The sequence below is a fragment of the Perissodus microlepis genome, chromosome 11 (genome assembly GCF_051167445.1).
Source record: "Perissodus microlepis isolate ML-2025 ecotype Zambia chromosome 11, ASM5116744v1, whole genome shotgun sequence".
In the NCBI taxonomy this organism is placed as follows: Eukaryota; Metazoa; Chordata; class Actinopteri; order Cichliformes; family Cichlidae; genus Perissodus; species Perissodus microlepis.
Window position 1 is genome coordinate 24,054,042 of NC_140471.1, and position 20,211 is coordinate 24,074,252.

The 20,211-nt window shown below is 39.6% G+C and overlaps 1 protein-coding gene across 2 annotated transcripts; it reads left to right on the top strand.

Annotated features, from left to right (window-relative positions):
* The first annotated feature begins 183 nt into the window (after window positions 1-183).
* cops7a (COP9 constitutive photomorphogenic homolog subunit 7A) lies at window positions 184-19,224 on the top strand. Of its 2 annotated transcripts, none has more exons than XM_084943447.1 (8): window positions 184-293; window positions 6,586-6,708; window positions 10,970-11,045; window positions 11,776-11,864; window positions 12,687-12,889; window positions 12,981-13,086; window positions 17,163-17,332; window positions 18,636-19,224. In XM_084943447.1, exons 2-8 carry the CDS (start codon window positions 6,586-6,588, stop codon window positions 18,673-18,675), a joined length of 807 nt encoding a protein of 268 aa, XP_084799573.1. In that variant the 5' UTR covers window positions 184-293; the 3' UTR covers window positions 18,676-19,224. The 2 variants fall into 2 exon arrangements, with proteins under 2 accessions (XP_084799573.1, XP_084799572.1); XM_084943446.1 differs by having other exon boundaries at window positions 17,163-17,324.
* The last annotated feature ends 987 nt before the right edge of the window (window positions 19,225-20,211 follow it).

Genomic DNA, 20,211 nt, shown 5'->3' on the forward strand with positions numbered 1-20,211 from the left:
AGCATGCTAACTGTTTTATTTGGCTTTGTGTTTAGCAGGAAGAAGCCTTTCATCACTGACTGCTGTTCATGAGAACATTGACACTCGGTACAGTCCGCTAACATTTGCGTGGAGTATACCCAGTCGCCGCTAAGTGGTGCTCTCCTCTCTAATCCGCTGCAACAAATCGTGATTGACAGCTGCCTTTGTCCCGCCTGCTTCGAGCGGCTGTCCAATCACGGATTACGTCACTTTGTTGTAGCGGAACTGAGCGCTCGAAAGGGAAGCTGTCTGCCAGAAACCAACACAACAAGGTAAATTTTAACACGCTAATCCGCGTTTTACCATTTTTGTTTTAATATTTCAATGCATATGTAGTTTATTGGCTATCTGAATAAGATGGTGGCATGTTTGAAGTCACTATGAAGCCTTAAAATGGACTGAGGCCTGAAGTCAGCGGTTGGATGAAGCCTGTCGGCGGCTAGTTAGCCGCTAGCAGCCGAGCTAGCATGACACATTGAGCTTGAATAATAGGTAATGTTTACGTAAACAGTGAGCTTAAAGTCGGGCAGCTACCCCAAACTACAGTTATAATGTGTATCTTTAGCACTTTATCTGACAGCTGATTTGATGTTTCGCCCCGGGTAAGCATATAAGCTTAATATCAGTGCACCCTAAATTTAACTACTTACTTCAGGACAACACATGACCCTTTAAGTCTCTGTAAGCGCCACTTTATGTTTTGGTTGATTTTTGTTTGAATAAATAGATCATTATTATTATTATTATTGTTGTTGTTGTTGTTGTTGTTGTTATTTAATATTAACAAGTTTAAAATTGAGATCTTGAATCAGTACAGAATGACAGAGACGTTTCTGTTTACTGCTTTAGACTTGAAAGACGGATATTAATTTAATTTTAACAAAGAATGTAACAAAATTAACATGGTGATAGAAGTAAAACTTCAAGCAAGGAAACAATAATTTTTTAAAGACCCAATTTCTGGGCAAAGTCTGCAATTTTTAAAGCAGTTATAGTCAGGTTTGACTGCTTGCTCTGTAGATGCAGCTTTTGTGCTGCTGAACAATTAAATTACAAATAATTATAGATAATGCTTGGAAGTATACGCACGGATAGGTTTCAAGGTGGCTTCCAAGTGGTGAAGAAACTTTGCTTGAAGTAGTTTCATATTTAAATGCAAACTTTATGCACACAAGTTGATTCAATCAGTATTGTATTAATGACCTGAAAAGTTGCAGATTTATTTGTGACTTTGAAAGAAAACTGTCAGCAAAGAAGGCTCTTATTTATGAATGTCAATTAGTGCTAAAATGTATTTGTACTCCTTTTTCATGCAGAACAGTCAATTTAAATATATCCATAAAACAAACATGACAAAAACGGTTTAGTTCCCAGAGGTATTTATAACACTTTAAATATAATTTGTGTGGTACACTGCTCGTTTGACTGAACAAGCTATTTGAAGGTGTCACCCTTATCTCTGGTAGAGTGTGAACGACAGTTTCTCAAGGGTACACTGATAAACATGAAATGAATATTAGTAAGCGCTAGTATTAGCCTTATTAAGGGAATATCAGTGTATTGGCAAGCACAAACTCAATTCCAACATTGTGTAAAATGTGACTAAAAACAGAATGGAATGATTTTAAAATCTCACACCCAGATTTTATTCACATGGAGACACTGTTTTATGAAAAATATTCGCTCATTTTGAATTTCATGTCAGAAACATGTTTCCATAAATTTGGTTTGGGAGCAATTAAAGGTTAAAAAAGTAAGCGGTATGAAGAAGAAACAGATGGAGGAACATTTTGCAACTAATTGGATTAATTGGCAAAAAGTCAGTAACATGATCTGTTGCCAAAAAACAAAAACTGCATCTACAAATTGGAGAATAGTTTTGGAGTAATGTACCTCAATAATAAAGTTGTTAAGACTTTGAGTATCTCATCATCTGCAGTCCACAACAATATTAAATGATTCAAAGTGCCCAAGGGACAATGTCGACAATCACTATTGGATGGCAGTGCAATTTAGCCCCTCAAGCAACACTGCATTAAAAACAGACAGGATTATGTTATTCTGAAAATCACTGCATGGGTTCAGGAACACTTGTTGATATTACTGTCTTTTAACACACTTCAACATCACATCCACAAATGCAGATTAAAGCTCTATTATGCAAATAATAATCCATATGTGAACATGATCCAGAAACCTCATTTTCTCTGGGTCACAGCTCATTGAAAAGGGAGTGAGGCAAATAGAAAACTGTTCTGAGGTCATATGAATTGAAATTTGAAATTCTTTTTGCAAAACGTGGACACTGTATCCTCTTGACTAAAGAGGAGAGGGATTATCTGGCTTTTTTTTTTCTTCAAAAAAGTCCTTCCATAAATCAGTAAGACAATGTGAAACTGCATACCGCTGCTATGAAAACAGCATGACTTCGTAGTAGAAGAGTCCGGGTGCTGAACTGGACTGCCTGCAATCCAGCTCTTTTGCTGACTGAAAACATTTGGAACACTATGAAAAAGAAGAACTTTTTTGAGATGTGTTGCTACTATCAAATTCAAAATGAGATAATAATGATAATTACCACCAATATGGACCCATAATTCCACAGTTGGTTAATCCTTAATTTTCATATTCCGAACAAATGAAGCCAATTGACAGACTAATAGTTATGGCCTTACTTCTAAATAGTCTACTAATGTTTTAACTCTCACAGATTTGATACGTAGATGATACTGAAAATGCTACAAAATTATAACACAAGTAATCTCAGGGGATTTCAGAATAGTAACTACCATATTTTTCGGACCATAAGACGCACTGGATTATAAGGTGCACTGTCGATGAACGGGTCTGTTTTCATACATAGGCGCACCGGATTATAAGGCGCATTAAGCGAAACAAGCGTTAGCATTCATCCTCCAGCTTTACTGTTTATGTTATGCTAGCATAGCTGTGCCGCTAGCGATCATGTAGCACATCATTATATACCATCTAGCCCAACTTCAGTAATGCTACAAACGTCACTGCTGTTTAGTTTTCTGTCTTCACTTATGTTGGAAGTGATAGCAGAGCTGTACATTTAAATTTTTTCAGAAATCTCTCTGTCAGAACATGGTATATCTTGTTTAGGTGGAAACTAGCGAGCTAACTTCCTGATAACTTCTAACTCCGTTAAATGTAATAAATTCTGTTTTCATGGATGCCTGGATGTTAAACTTAACTGTTACACCCGGTAAAGCAGCAACACTGATCATTTTATTACAGAGGAAAGAATTTAGACAGTTTTTAACTCTCGGTGATGCTGCAGTGTTCGTCTGACTTTGGGACCTGATGCGGACGGAGTTTTGTACCCAGATTACTCCGTGAGGCTCCTGACTATGGTAGCCATAATGCTCCAACAATCCATCAAGCTGTGCGGCTTCGTAGCTTAAGTCATACTAAAACATTTTTTGACAGATTTTTGAGCACTGTGTACCACATAAAATCGGTTCGAGGTCAGTAAGCACAACCAGAATTCATACATAAGGCGCACTGTCAATTTTTGAGAAAATTAAAGGATTTTAAGTGCGCCTTATACTACGGAAAATACGGTAGTTTAAAGTAAAGCATGACAATTTTCATTTGAGCAAGCACAGTAGGGGGTCTTATTAGCAGGAAGAAACCTCAGAGAGAACCAGACTGGTTCAGTGAGGGCTGCCATCTGTCTCTACTGGTTGGGGAAAGGGTAGAAAGAAAACATTAGCATTGAGAAACAGCAAACATGCTAATCAGGTTGGTGGGTCATTCAATGATAAATTCAGTGAGTGTCTCCCACCTGAGCCTCTCCGAATAAACAGATTCTTTTTTATTAATGACCATTCAATATTCTAAGAACATATGCTAAATTTACCTTCACACTATGAAAAAGTCTTTTTTCAAGCCCTCAGTGGGTGAAAATTTGCACTGACATAAAGCATATAGTTTGAGTAGCATCTAAAAATGAATCTGGTACCAAAATGTAGGTATATAGCTTTCATAGCTTGTTTTCACCAGCCAGATACCTTACACAGTGGTATAACCCTTGAGAGTTTATCCAAAATGCACTTCCTGAAGTTTCTTTCTGGGTACCAGTGTTTGTTTCTGTTATTCTATGTGATAGACATTACATTGATGCAGTTTAGTTATTTGAACATGATATATCCCATGATGATCCTCAAAGTTGGTTACAGAAAAAACTGTGCTTAACAAAAAATTGATTTTAGCCTTAGATGGTGACACTTGGAGTGGGTGTAAAGTTAATTTGGTTGCAGTTCTTCACTCGATGTTAAATTTGTTTTTCAGCCCAGAAAATTTCATGCTACAGCTCCTCCTGTACTTAAGAGATTATGAGGGCTCAAAAATGCTGTTAAAATGACACAAATCAATGTGTTTATATGCAGTGACCCTGGTCTAGACAGTAGTCAAACATAAAACATATGCAGCTCCCAAAGTTGCCTGCAGAAAGGTAAACAGGACACAAACCCAGCCTAACCAAAACAAGCAACTTTATTCTCATATCGTGATAATTTCTGTCCTCTGTCCATATGGTCTTAGTTAATCTAGAACCAAACATCTCATCAGTTATTTTCCTTTAAGTAGCTTTAAAATGATTTAAGTTTCTGTTCTTTGTTTTAGGTTTTTAGTATTTGCACAGGCTGTAACCTCTGTTTTTATGGCTCAGTTTGCCTCAGCATTTAATAAGAAGCTGACTGTGTGAAGTGTCAAAACAAAAACTCAAGCCTTAGCAGTGGTTTGCAGTGACCTTCAGCATGTGTCTTGGTTGAGATGCAAAGTCTATAGCACAGGGAGCTGTTTAGTGAGTTTGGGGTATTAGAAAACAGTGGAAGCTTGCAGCTCCAAAATTCAATTTTGTATTTCTTCTGCTTGCAGTATAGACTTTTTATTATTTAATAAATTGTCTTAGTCACTTTGATTTTCTAGCTGTCCAAATATAGAGCTCCTCTCAGCAATAACAATAGCTAAAGAACTGAATGTTTTGAGTAGGACTTGTAATGCCTGAATATGGTAGGACAGGGACATTGTATTAACATTAATACACAATTAAAGTAAATGAATAGGCAAAATTAAGGATAAGTTGTTAAAAAGAATAATACAGGCATTACCTAAGGTCTTTGTTAAAACCACGTATCTTAATTTGCAGCTGTCTGTCCGTTTAAATTTATTCATGAATGACAGTGGGGTTTTTTCATGTTTATTATATCACAGTATCTTGTGTCTGGACAGCTGCATCTCTCATATTGAGCAGATCAACAAATTCCTCATGCCACCTCTCACTGATATGCAGCCAGTTTTGGCCATCTTTTAAATTCAGTTGAGGTATACAGATGGATCCAGTTCAGCCTCACACTTCGAGCTTGATTTGACTTTTAGAAAGCCCTGAAAGTACGAGAGGCGGTGTTTCTAAAGCACGGTGTAGGTTAACTTGTTTGATTAAATCGCATGACCACTCACATTTTCAGCTCATCTGGGAATGTGCACTTTGGACCTCCTCAATGATGATGCGATGGGGCGACATACAGAAAATGTGCATCTAAATGTGTCCAATTTATGGGGATAAGATACTATATTGGTGCCATCAGCAGAAGCAGGCAGAGTAGTATTAGCACCACAATGGGTATCCAGACACTGTTGCATAAATTTTAGGAAGTGGCCTAAGGTAATGATGCCAGTATGATGCAACTGCAATAATTTAATCATGCATCTGTAATACCAACTTCCCTTGTGTCCCAGGATGTGTCTACTGGGATTAAGATCTTAAAATATCCCATCAGTTGCTCAGTTGAGGCTCATTTGAATCAGGAGGAAGTGGGATCAAACTGGCATACATTTAGATTTTTATAACTAGAGAATGTAAAGAAAACATTAAATATGACGGGTTAGATCGGGGAATGGTCCTGGATGTTTATTAGGTTGTTTGTTTTCTTTCCAGATTTTAAGTGTCTGCTTGAGGCGCAGATAGATTCATGTCAGTACTTAGGTAATTATTCTGGTGCTGCCTTCAGCCCAAAATGCATTTGCATCGTATTTCTATTGAGGGAGTGGGCTGATGAATATACATGCCCTGCTTCACATTCGTTTCACTTGTTGCCTGCTTTGGTACTGCCCAGTTAAGCTGCTCTTTCAGTATCTGAGGAGCTCTCCAGGTAGTTTGAGGGTTAAGTGCTTTGGTCAAGAGCCCTTGGCTGTTGGACATTAAATTAGAGTGAGTATTGTTCATTTATATAGATATATTTTCAACAAGTGATGAGTGGCTGGAAGGTTTGACAAGGGCATGGCATTGCACGCAGATGCTGTGGGGTCTGAGGCTTCATTAATAGACCATTGTGGTTCTTGTTCTTGTGTTTTTCAAAGATTTTGATATGATGTCCCCAGAGGGCTTTAATAAAGTGGCAGAGCTAAGGCAATAAGAGAGGATATCTCTTTGATTCTTATCGTGATTGCTCTGCAGCTCATCCTTGTCTCTGTAGTATCCTTGTCTCGTCTAACCTGCTAACTGTGTTTCTGGTACCTGTGTCCTCCCGGCATCAGATGGAGGTGGAGCAGCTCCTGTCTCTGTCAGGCTCAGCACTGGCCCAGGCTGTCAGCTCTCTGCTGGAGACCCCAGGCCTCTATGTTTTCTCTGACATCTTGGAGCTGCCTAATGTCAGAGAGGTAAATGCTCTTTCCTCACGCTTTATCCACACACTCTGCCCTTTGGGATATTGTCAGTCCTGGCATGAATGAAAATCATTATTAGTTAAGTCTTGTGTTTAAATACACCATCAATAAATTCTTCCAAAACTAACTAAAGCTACCAACAACACCACAGAGAACAACCACACTGATAATTTTATTGGAGCTGAAAGAATTTGCACCATTTTTAACTCAGTGATGCCTCAGTGCTTGTTTGCTTTTTGGACCTGAAGGAGCTTTTGGATCCTGAAGTGATAATGATGTCAGACTTAACAAGTCAATTTCCTGAAGCTATATAAACTGAAGATGAACTAGAGCCAAGCTGGTCCCACAAGATTATGCAGTAAGTCACTATAACCTTTAAGCTTAATCACTTAACCAGAAAAATGATTAAGCACAGTCTTATTTACAGTTTTGGCCAGGTAAATGGCAGACCTTCCTGTCTTAATGCTGCCCCCTGGTGGTGAAAGTTTAAGTTAAAAACTGCAGAGGGAAATTACAAAAATGTCCTTTAATGAATGCAAGAAGAAGCTGATCAGCCAAACCAGTGGCTGCACAGCTTGTGTGTAGTATGATTGCAAGTGTTTACAAACTGAATCACATTTGCCATCCGTGCAAGTGGAAAAACACCACAGTTATGTTCCAGTGACTGAAATCAGAACTCACCCTTCGATCAACACAACAACACATAATAAGCATCGAGCTCCTGAAGGCACCATAAAGTGCAGGATAACATGTTACATACACACAGCTAATACCCTGTTTTTGAAGCGAAATGCTGCTTTTAAAGGAGAGTGTGATTTAGCAGAAACATTCATCCATTACTTAAGTTAAGCCGTGAAAAGGATGGAGAAAAAGCCAGACCAGCGGGAATATTTGCTAAGGATTTGAGACCCTTTTTAGGAGCTGAACAGATAAATTGCATTTGTCCTTATTTAATAAAGAACCATACCAAGGTGAAAAAAAATGAAGACAAGCAGTCCTAAAGAAATATAGCAGAGGACATTTTAACTAACAGATTGCAATAAAAAGACAAGAGAAAAAAGCTAAAGTTGAGATTTCTGAACAGTTCAGACAAAGTGATAAATACCACAGGAAATTAAAAATGTCGGTTTGGAGTCAGTTTAGACAGAAGAGCAACAATACAACAGCCTACACAAATATTTACCTCTGTGTTTTTTTCCCTCACTGTTTTCTAACTGTGCATCTATTTACACAATAATCTATTCCAAACATCCTGTGTGAGTTTATTCAGTTCGATTGTGATTTTCCTCTGGCAGGACAAAGACAAGTGTTCTCTTTTCACCAGACAATATTTGTATTTTTAACAGCAGTGAATATTTTCCTTTCCTCTTAGCTACTTTCCAGACATGCACAACACTCAAATCGACGTAGGCAATTACAGAAGTCAGATGAAGTCATTCCTTTCCCCCCTATAATTTCTGTTAAATTTAATAGATGGCCTCCAGTTATTTATAAGGACAGGGAAAATGGTTTGAAATGGAATAGGATTTCTGCAATAGAGCAGCTGGACATTAGGAAAGAAGAATTTCACCTGCCCTCTTTCTTCTTTTTTTTTTTTAAAGTTATATTAAAATTAATTTTTTTAAACCATGGGGAAGCTGTGCATCAGGAGGTAGAGCAGGTTGTCTGCTAATTGCCAGTGGTTCGATCCCTGTCTCCCTTAACCTGCCTGTCAAAGTATCCTTGGGCAAGAAACTGACTGCAGAGTTGCCCTCATCCATCAGAGTGTAAGTGTGTGAACGATGAAAGCACTTGTATGAATGTGCGTGTTTCGGGTGGATGAGGCTGATTAGGAGTAGCAAAGAGTGATCAGATTTAATAGAAAAGCACTATGTTAGTACCCGACTGTTTAACATGCATGTTTTAGCCAGGTTTTTATTAATTAAAATATAATTGACACGTTTGTTTATTAAATGGCCACATAAGGTATAAGGTAACTGTACCAGGCGATCTTCCTTATCATGCTGTGTGTAGTCACCCGCCTAAGGCCAACTCTGAGCCAAGAAAAAACCCTGGTGAGGAAATGGATGGATGTGATTACTATTTAAATGTTAAGGACCAGGAAATATTAGACGGGGGTCATTCTGTGTCAGTTCATCATATGCCTCCCACCTGACCATCTCAGATTTGCCAGGGCAAAGATAGTCTCTTAATAGGAATTATGCTAAATTTCAGGTCCTTGCTGTCAGACGTTTTTCTGGCATCTTTTTTGAGGGGATATTTTAAAGTTCATTTATCTAGAAAATTACTTGAGCTAGATTTTTCAGAGTAAATATCTGGTACCATGACGATATTAATATGGACTGTCGGGGGTGTAGCTTAAATTAACATAGAATGATGGCTGCTTGAAGTGTCATAAATACTTGGATGTCTAATCTCTGACAGCAGATTTGAAGGCTTGTAGAAACTACAAATTCTGGAAGGGGAGAGTAGAGGGCTGATAATTTGTTTATAGCTTCTCATACACAAGGCATATAATATTCTTTAAAAGGTCGGGTGAATGGTTTCACTGATGTTCAAGCTTCAGTATAGGTGGAGGAAAAAAAACACATTTTCATCCAACTTCAGTGTGACATTCCCCAGGTATGCCTCCATGTACCAAAATCCAAATTACCTTTTTTAGAAAGAGAAGGTTTCTGTTAATAATATATCAAAATTTGTGATGGTGTTCTGTCTCATTTTCTCAGTATGAGGTGTTTTCTTTTTTTTTTTGACACTCTTAAATTTATGTACGGGAGCCAAAGATTGTTTCAGAAGCTGAGCAACATGTTTTAATTTAATTTATGCACCTTCAGGGCCCAGCAGGAAGTTTTTTTTTCTAGCCAAGAAGAGAGGATGTGTGCTCAGTACCATAAGCACATGATTACAGGCAAGAGTTCCTGGTACACTGGATGCAGATATGTAATTAAGGAGGATGACATAAAAAGGCTGAGACTTCCACGAAGGAATTCAACTTTTAGTTACATTCTGCTATTGAAGATAACTTGTTTCATTAACGTTGATGATGCAAGCTATACAGGTAACAGAATTTATGCATGTGAATGCATGTGGTGTTATATTATATTTCTTCAAATGAATTAAATGCTGTTGGTGTAGTATTTATAATTTCTTTGAAAAAAAAATGTCATTAGCTGAATTACTGAGACTTTATGATCAAGTGATTGAAAATTATATCTTGGAAATACTTAAATAAGAATGTTAAAATGCACTTTTGAAGCCCCAGTATCTCTGTAGCCAATAATCTGATAAGGACAATCTCTCAAATTTTATCTCGGCTATTAAAAATGAAAGGCAGCGGGTGAAATTTAGGCCCTTTGTCTTAGATCCAGTAAATTTTAGAAATATTTGAATTTATTATAAGCCTCAACTGCCATACATAAATATGAGTATTTCAAAATTCATACTGGGACAGTGAGAGAAAACAGTGTTGCAAATTTTGATATGTTATTAGCAGAAATGTCCTCTTTCAAAAAAAGGTAATTTAGATTTGGTACATCGGGTCATACCTGGGAAATATCACAGTGAAGTTGAATGAAAATGTGTTTTTGTTTTCCATATTCAAGCTTGAATATCAGTGAAACCATTCAGCTGATCTGGACTGATTTAAAGAATATTTTATGTCTCGTATATGAGAAGCTATAAAGAAAATATAAGCCCTTACTTACCCTACGTGAACTTGCAGTTTCTTCAGGACTCCAAATTGAAAGCGATTAGGCATCCAAATATTTATGATGCTTCAAACATCCATCATTCTTTGTTAACCTGAGCTACACTCCTGAGAGTCAGAGAGACAGCACCAGATATTTACCCTGAAATATTTGAAGGACACAGCTCAAGTAATTTTCTACTTGAGTAATTTTCTGCTGAAATTCAGCATAATTCCTGCTAAATAGTCATCTTTACCTGGAATCTTTTCAGGCAAAACTGTGAAACTGTCATGTGGGAACTTCTTTTTTTTATTATAAACTGAGATGGAATGACCCACAGATCGCCAGAGATGGATTTTGGAGCCTGGTATGAATGCAGAATAGTCCTAACATATTTGGGTATACCAGTCAGGTCTTTTGTTGTGTTTCTTTCTTTTTTACTGACTCACAGAAACACCTCTGCTCTGTCCATGGATAAAATACCATTGCATAGCTCTTATGTAGAGAGTCTCATTACTTACAGTATTCTGCCACATCATTTTCTCTTTCATCTTCTCTCCAAACCACAGCTGGAGAATGGTCCTCATGCACCGGTGTACCAGCTCCTGAACCTCTTTGCCTATGGAACCTACTGCGACTACAAAGGTATTGCAGCGGCAGCACAATGTAAATAAGTAATAGGGTGGCCCTGCAACTCTTTTATTATGAGCCGTATTTCTTTGCTTCAAGGCAGGCACCTTGACACAGAGGCTTTAAACACCCTCACCTGAAATGCTGCAGGCAGGTGGTTCATGGATAAAAATTGCTGGAGTACCTCAGCCTATTTAGACTGATGATTGTCTGTGTCACAAACAGACTGTAAACAAATCTTTTCCAACTTAAATTGCTTTCTGCGTAACACACCAGGAAGCTTCAAGTAGAAGTGGAATCCTAATTATGGCTAATTATGTACTGAAGATCAACCAATAGCCTGGAAAAAAAGATTGTAGCCTACTTTATTGTTCTTTTTCTTTTGAGACTTGCCGTCAGGGAGCACATTTACTTTCATAGAGCTGTGTAGTGGATCCCTTAGAGGAGCTGTCAGAGCTGCCGTCTCAGGGGGCGTGAGTCCTGTCACCAGGGTAGCGAGTCAGCAGGAGGCACAGTTGCAGGAAATGGACTTCCTCCCGACTCTGTTCTCTGACTGCTTAAACAGCTCCACACTCACCTGCACCTCGCTGTGTAACATTACACTTCAGAGTAATAAGTTTTGCCTCTATTATGTGTGGCTGTTTGACCCTCTGTAAAGTAACACTTACACACTGTTCTGGTAAATGTTTCCCATTGTGTTTCTGTTTGTTTTTTTGTGTATTATTATTCTCGTCTGCTGCTGTAGAGAGAGCAGCCTCACTTCCCGAGCTGACCCCGGCACAGAGAAACAAACTCCGTCATCTGTCAATCATCAGCTTGGCTTCCAACCTCAAGGTACAGGTTCATTATTCTCTCGTCCAGGTTTTACATAAAAGTGCAGATGAGCTGTGGTGTTGTATTGATTTTTGTTTTCTTTGTCTCAAGCTTAGAAAATAAATTTGCTGCAGGCGTCATAAAGCAAGCCCTGATATAAATGATATGTGGGCAATTCTGCTTTTAGATGGCTTTGCTATTTTCCTCGGGCTCATAATCAGATTTTTTTTTCTCTTTTTCTTTTTAACACTCGTGTGAGGTTGGCTGTGATCCTAAGCTTGTGGCTGTAAATATATCAGCTAAATTTGGAGGAAAACAACAGACGAGCCTCTTAATTTCTCAAGAAAAGTTACCAGCACAACTTGTACCCTTCGTGTCATTTGAAATTTCAGTGCCAGCACTCCATGTCCACGATAAAGTATTCATCTTATGTGGTTTGTTACAGCATCTCTCCACTGTCCTGCACCTCTCCTTGTGCCCTTTTCTTTTCTCTGCTCCTGATAAATAATAGATTCGTTATTCTCACCAGTGCTGTCTTTTTTTCCCTTCCTCCTCTAACTTAATCTCTGTGTCCGTTAACATCCCTCTTTTCACTCCTGCCCCCTTGTTTTTCTCCTTAATGTGTCACCGCTCTCCCTACATGTGGGTTTGAACTCACTAATTGCCCAGTGAAGGATTGTAAAGTTTTGAGCTCCTTTCATCTTCCTCTGGCAGTGACATTTACACAAATGAGCGTTTTCACTGTAACATTTTTTTTAGTCATTTTCCATCAGAGCACTGAAGTGGAATCAAATTAGCTGCCTGCTTACCTACACTTTCCTCTTCTCTTTATTTTCCCCTCAGTGCCTGCCGTACTCGCTGCTCCTGCAACAGCTCGATTTGAAGAACGTGCGGGAACTCGAGGACCTGCTGATTGAAGCTGTTTACTGCGACATCATCCAGGGGAAACTGGATCAGAGGAACCAGCAGGTGGAGGTAGACTGCAGCGTGGGTCGCGACCTCGGCCCTAATGAGCTGCCAAACATAATCAACACGCTGCAGGAGTGGTCAGTATCACCTCTAAGTGTCTGTGGACACACTTTAGATTTATGTCTCAATTATCTGTTTTTCTTACTCCGTGCTTTTGTTCTCTCTCAGGTGTGCAGGTTGTGAGGCAGTTCTTTGTGGTATTGAGGAGCAAGTCTCGAGGGCAAACCAATACAGAGAGAGCCAGCTAAAGGTCAAAGTCCAAGTGGAAACAGAAGTAAGTCCTTCCTCCCTTCAGTCTTCAGTTCTGTCTCTTTTCCGCTTAGAAATTCCATAAATGTGACTCTTCCCTGGCTACTATCTCCCCTTTTTTTCCTCCCAGCCATTTGTGGTATTCTAGTTTCACCCTGACTGCATATTTTGTTATTTGCAACCTCGTTTCTGTAATCAGTCTGTAATCAGTGGGAATGCGATTAACAATTTCATAACGGCCATTTAAAGAGATTTCTTTTCTAATGCACTTTTGTGTCAGTAAAAACCTACAGTCCCTTAAATGTCCAGCTGATGTTAAACTAAACATTTTTATTCTCTGTTAGCGCAGCTCTGTGAATTGCTTGGTGGGGTTAAAAAATAGAAAAGATAATGAATGCATTTTTATTTTACATTTTTTCGAGATTTGCATTAAATTGACTGACATGAAGCCACGGTGCAAGTTTGTTTACTTTTCTCATGTTCCCTTCATCAACACTCAGGCAGCCTGCTAGATGCTGTCAGTCACACAGGCACTGACACACCCCTCTATTATTAGTATTCATGCCAGATTTAGACAGTAAATTCACTGATGATGTGTGATTGCTCCAACTAGCTCGAGCTTGACAAATCAAGTGGGCATCTTCCAAGGTTAAAGCTGTCTTAGTACAAAACTCCCTCTCCGTGCAAGAGAGCAGCTCAGCAAGGTTAAAGTCCTGTCTGTGGAAAAGGGGCCGAAGCCTCACGTAAACTTTTCACTGCAAATTTGCATGGAAAAGTGAGAGGGGACTTTCAAAGGCATTCATGGGCACTGTGAACAGGAACAGATGCAGCTACACAAACATGTTTTTGTATTCATGTAGGTACCTCACTGTTGTTTTAATGTAGACTTACAGATATTTGCAGACTCATTGGGGGTAACTAGAATAGTTTTACATGTTCACTAAACAAACTGTACATGTGTCATATGTAAATGGACCAATAATAACATAGTACTTCTTTACTCCATCTGAGCACTCAAATCCCTTTTACATTAAAACTACATTCAAGCAGCAGAGGCTTTGAGAGCTTTCTAATCATAAAACACATCATCTGAGTGTATGTGGCAGTCTGGGCTTCAGTGTCTTGTCCAAAGACACTTCAACAGGTGAAATGGAAGAGCCCGGGATTAAATTTTTGACCTTCTGTTGACCCGCTGGGCGACATTTGCCACTCCCCTTTCACATCTGTCCATACTCTGAAACCTGGCCAGTCTCCCCAATTAGGAATTACTTACCAAATCAACATTTCCTCGCTTTCGTCGTGCCAGCGAGCCGCTCTCTTGGCACAGACGTACCCTTTTACAAGCGTTCGTTTGCTCACAAAGAGTTAAGCTGCATCAAGCCCTCAAAGTGTTCTTAAAGTGAAAGTGTTCTTTGTGTACTTTAACTATAAGATGACCTTTGAAAGTGTTGACTTTAGTATGGATGAGACAACACCACTGTTTCTGCCACTGCTGCATATTTAGATGTGGCTGCTTTATATGAGGCTGTTCTTATATCTATAGAAAACAGTTCATGCAACAATAGGAAAATGAGTTTAATAAAAGTTTTACATACAAAATATAAACAATGTTCACAAGTGTTCGATGTGTTGCCCCTCTGGACTCACAGCATGTGTCAATACGATAAATAAATCACGATAATTCTTTCTCATACACCCTGTATGTGGGAATAATCTCTATTCCCGTTGACACCATCAGGGTTACGAGGGGCGCTGGAGCCTATCCCAGCTGTCACGGGGCAAGAGGCGAGGAACGACCTGGACAGGTCGCCACAGGATGTCTGTCACAGGGTCAACACATAGAGACAGACAACCATGGATAACGTGCCAAAAATGAATGAATGTGTATTCTCTTTCCATGCTTGGTCTCTTTTTTTTCCTCTTGAAAAGGTCTTGAAAAATCTTAAATTTAACTTGCTTCTACCTGCAGTTCACATGAGTGGACTCGGACTGCTTAAGTTAACACAGTGCACAGTGTTTTCATAAGATTAACTAAACGCATTCCTCTGAGAGATTAATATGTAAATATGGACTATATCGCAGCTTATACATTGCTGTTAACTTTTCTGAATTGTGGTTTTGTTACATCATTGTCGTTATAAAATCAGGATTTAGCAGTGCAGCAGCTCGGATAATGGCTTGTCAGTTAAGGCTGCTTAACATCAGTATAATGGGACGTGTTTGTGTCACTATTTCATGCTTGTCCTGTTGTCTGACAAGAGAAAAATAGAGGTATGTAAATGAGAACTGCTTTATTGGGAACTCGGCTCTTTTAAAATACAGTTTATGGAAGCAGAGAGAGTAACAGAAGAAGTAAACAACACTGCAGTGTTAGCCACATTTGCCGTGCACTGTGCTGATAATTATTACATGCGGTTAAACTGCTCGAGATGTAACATTTTATATTTAAGTGCAGAAGAAGAAACATAATAAAATAGCACAACAAAGAAAAGAAGAAACAAGAAAACAAATTGCAACCTTATAGAAAACAAATCATCCAATAAATCACTCACTAAAAGAAGAAATGAAGAACACTGATTGAATTACTGCAAGCATAAGTAATCTGGTTTGAGGCGACAAAGCAAAGCATGTTTGAAGAAGTGAAAAGATGGCAAGGAGTGGATATTTAAAGGTAACTTATTACAATCAGTGGAATATAAAAGCTTTTATAAGTGTCCTTTGATACAAAATCTACTTTAAAGCTTCTAAATGCAGGCTGTTCCCTCCAGAAGTCATCCACGGGCTCTTCATTACCTTAGAAGACACAGATAACCTCTCCCCGAATTTAAAGTGATTCATTTATCAGCTGAATCGCTCTGAATCCCATTGTTTACAGCTGGTTGCTAGTGGATGTTACAGGTTCTGGTTCAGGATAAATGAGCATCTTGTGTCGCGGTCATTTCGGCAGTCATCTCTACAAGTCTCTGAATTTGGTTCTCTCCACCTGTCCCACTTGAAGAGTCGGGGGAACTGGAGCCTGTCATAGGTTGTCGTAGGAGAGGGGCGGGATACCTCCTGGTCAGGCCTAAGAACTCACTGTCCATTACCTCTCACCATCACATCCATTTGTATATGGCCCTTTAGACTAATGTGGGACCGAGGCAGTTGTTCATTCTTATCTACAGTGATGTAGATAAGTAACAGGAAGAAAAAAAATCCTCAACTACAAAAGAGACTTTTCAGCTACACGTTTTCTGAGGAAGAAAAACCTGTTATTAAGCATTTGTTTTTTGTGCGTCAACTGTGATGTCACCACAGTCCTGTGATCGTTGACACTTCTTGGTTCAGGTGCACCTGACACACTGCAGTCGTCACTTGCATGTTCTCAGCATCAGTGCTGTTATGGGAATAGAAGAAGTTAAAGTAGGAAGCAAGCTTTCAAGCTGTTGCAGCATCTCCTACTCTGTAATCAGACCATCTCTGAGCTCCTGTACTGCTATATCATTGAAATGGCGCTAAAGAAAGAAACGTTCATACACTCTGGTGTCCAACACGGCCAGTACACCAGCCTACAAAATTCAGCACGCGACCATAAAAGGATAATTAGAGTGGAGTTTGGTTTTTGTAACTTTTTACATGCACAAAAAAAACAAGATCTGCTCCCTGACGTGTGTTTGTCCACTTGTGTAGATCCTTTTCTTCATTCTGGGTGTGCAGCCGACAAAGACATGTAGCAGTGACGCTGTATGTAGGTAGAATGCTGATTGGTTGAAAGTTTGGCTTGAACAGGACAGCAGAGTTCAGCGCAATGGGAAAGAAGATGGGAAAAATATCAAAGACCAAACAATCAGCACGAGACACACAGACAGCAGCCGCAGTGGACCGTCTTAATCATTTTTAACTCAGTTTCACTTCACTACAAAGAAGTTCTTTGTCTGTTATGACTGCTGTCTTCTCCACAGCAGGCTGAAGGACCAACAGCAGCCCAGACACAAGAGCTTTACGTTACCAGTTGTTCTAAATATTTTTGACACGGCCTCCTGGTGTCACTAACACAAGAGGACACCCACGCTCGTCCCTTTAATTTTCAGTTTTTACCCTCTCTCTTCACTTCTCCACCAGGTCTCAAATCTACAGAAGACGTTAAAGGCCAGCGCCGCGTCTCCATCGTCAGGCCCCGCTCCAGCTGGAGCCGCCTCCAATCAGGACGCAGACCAACCCGCCGAGCCACGAGACCCCGCTTCCTCTCAGGAACCGAGACAACCAGGCAAAAAGAGCTCAAAGGTGAAAGGGTGAGTGGCGTCCCGCTGTGTTTTTAGTGGCTGCACGTAGCGGGCAGCAGAGTATTTTGAGTGAGCTGCTTTCATATTTATTTATTTTGTTATACAAAAGCACCCACCAGGAGTTTGCATAGAAATTGCATTTATTGTTTTCATGGCTAAATATTTTACAGATTGAACGCATTTTATTCAAATTGGTTGGTACGCTTTTAAATGAAGTTTCTGTTGTTGAGGTTCTCCCCCCCAATCCAAATAAGAAATTCATTTTTACAAGTCACAAAATTGGAACAAAAAGCTTCATATGGAGGTTTTTTCCATTAGGTTTGTTTTATCGCTGCACCTCCTTTTGTTCTTTGAAGCACTTTGTAACTGTGATTTTTGAAAGGTGCTTCATAAATACGTATATCCCTACTTATAAGCATGAAACTATAAAGACTACTTCAAACACTAAATTAAAGCCATTAGTCCGGGTTTCTTGTAGAGAGCAAAAGTTAATTCAGCCGAGAACCACCGTGTTTCCATTTTTCTAATAAACAGTAAAAAGCCAGCTGCTGCTGTAAGTGGCTTGTCTGTGCCTGAGCGTGTGTCTGCATGAAGTAGCTTTATTATCAGATGCACATTAGTGTTTTGCAGCGGTACCATAACCCCGCTATCAGGAACTCTCTTTCTGTTCTGCTTCCATCCGGCCTAATTACCAGTGGCTAATTTCACATCTGTCCTGGATTGTAAAATGTCAGTGGATATACAAATGCCCCGTGTGTTTCCTTCCTGAAAGAACCATTTCCCCCCTCCAGTGACCGGCCGAGATGCTTTGCTTGGCTGCTGTTTATGTTGTTCTTGTCAAACAGAGAGCAGTGATTATTTTCTGGCTGCCTGTCACATTTTGACGAAGCATAGAGCCCTGTAATTTCCATCACTCAGCACCACACATCATTCAAATGAAGATCCACTCAGTGTTTTAAAATCCAAATTAATGATAGCTTAACCTCAATCCTCAAATGAAAACGAGTTTTGACACCATTTCTTTATGAAGCTATTTAAAGGATGGGACTGATACTGCAGCTGTTATTATTAGAAATCTGCTCTTTGCCGAAATATGCAGAAGAAGAAAATCCACTGTGATCAGTGCCACTGCGAAAAAAACAAAACTGTAAATACTGGTGTTGGGAATTTTAGCATAAAGACATTTTTGCACCCAGGTTGCATCAGTAATTTGTTGCTTCAGTAGAGCAAGCAGAAAGTAAACATGTAAGTCATCAAATTATTTAAATAAAAAAAAAACACCAGCTGAGTTTTGTATTTGTTTTCTGTCCAGGCTGCGAGGCAGCGGCAAGATCTGGTCCAAGTCCAACTGAGGACGAAGGGACAGCGGCACTGATGGACACTCACTAATCAACGGGCACACACGGTGTTGACAAAAACAAACATTTAAATAAATAAATAAATAAATAAAATGTGATCACAGTTCATTTACCACAGAACAACCAGGGAGCTTCACGGGAACTTTTTCTTCTAACCAAATCTCACCCTGACGGATTGAGAAACACACACGGAGCTGATGGATAAAGCAGGCGTGACATCCTCTCCTGCAGTCATTAACGGGCGGACTGTTGGTGTAAATACACGGAGACAGAGCAGTCTGCAGCAGGAGTCAGTTGCCTTTGACCAGAAACAGGATCAGTGTATTTGACGCCTGTTTGTTTGTGTTTGTGTGCGTGTGTGTGTGTGTGTGTGTGCGTGCGTGCGTGCGTGCATTTTTTTGGTCTAAATTGTTCTCTTGGTTTAGTTTAATTCTATGTTGCTTTGTATTATTTGTCTCTCTCGCTCGCTTCTGAGGTGAGACGTGTAAAAAAGGAAAAAAAAATCTGAATATAAATTGTTGGAAAATAAAACGAAGCCCTGTACTTGTCTCGACTGTCTCATTAATGTCACTGTCACTTCTTTTATTAAATGCACTTCAGAGTCTAACTCCGGAGGGTGCGCTGCTAAATGTTAACTCGCAGAAGGGGGCTACCCGTTAGGAGGTCAAGCCATTAATTAGGGCATGTCCCCAAAGAGACTAATGTATTATAGAGCTGAGGCTTCCCCTGTGCACTACCAGCATGGCTACACACACACACACACACACACACACACACACACACACACACACACACACACACACACAGAAACTCTAAGAGCATCCATATTTCATATGAGAATGTTTTGCCCAGAGCTTCTATTTCAATGTCAAAATTGCCTGTTGAAATTGCCTGCCACCCTTTCTTGTACCTCCATCACGCAGTCAAAATTGCCTTCATCTTCACCGCTCTGTCCTTCTCTCACTCTTTTGATTCTGTTTCCTCTCAATTCTCCGCTCGTCGTCCCGTGTGACAGTAATGGTTGCAATTAGCTGACCATCAGCAATGGAGAAAGGGCAGCAGGCAGAAATTGTGAGGCCCTTTTCATTTAACCTCCCGTTTTTCTCCGTTCCCTCCTTCCTGCCACTTTTCTCCTCACCTTTATAAATAGTGGTGTTAATTTCAGTCAGTGTGATTCAGTTTCATCGGTTCAATTTTTTTACTAGATTGGATCTGTGAAATCTAACAGCTGCACACCTTTGGAGGTGTTTGCGAGTGAAAGATGAGTCGACGGTGTCAGCTGCGTGCTTTATTATAGGTGTGATCATGTGACCAAGAGACCACATGCACGAGTTCACACCCGTTTTTTTTTTTTTTTAACTTGTGCATTAATGTTTGTTGTTTATCCATCATGGTTCCTAAATTGCCGCAACGCCTGCCGATACGTCTCATAACTAGACCACCATTAAAACTTCCACGTAGAACCGAGCCAATCAATTAATTTGATTGATCAGTAAAATGCCCAGAGGAGATGGAAACGCTGTGCGGCAA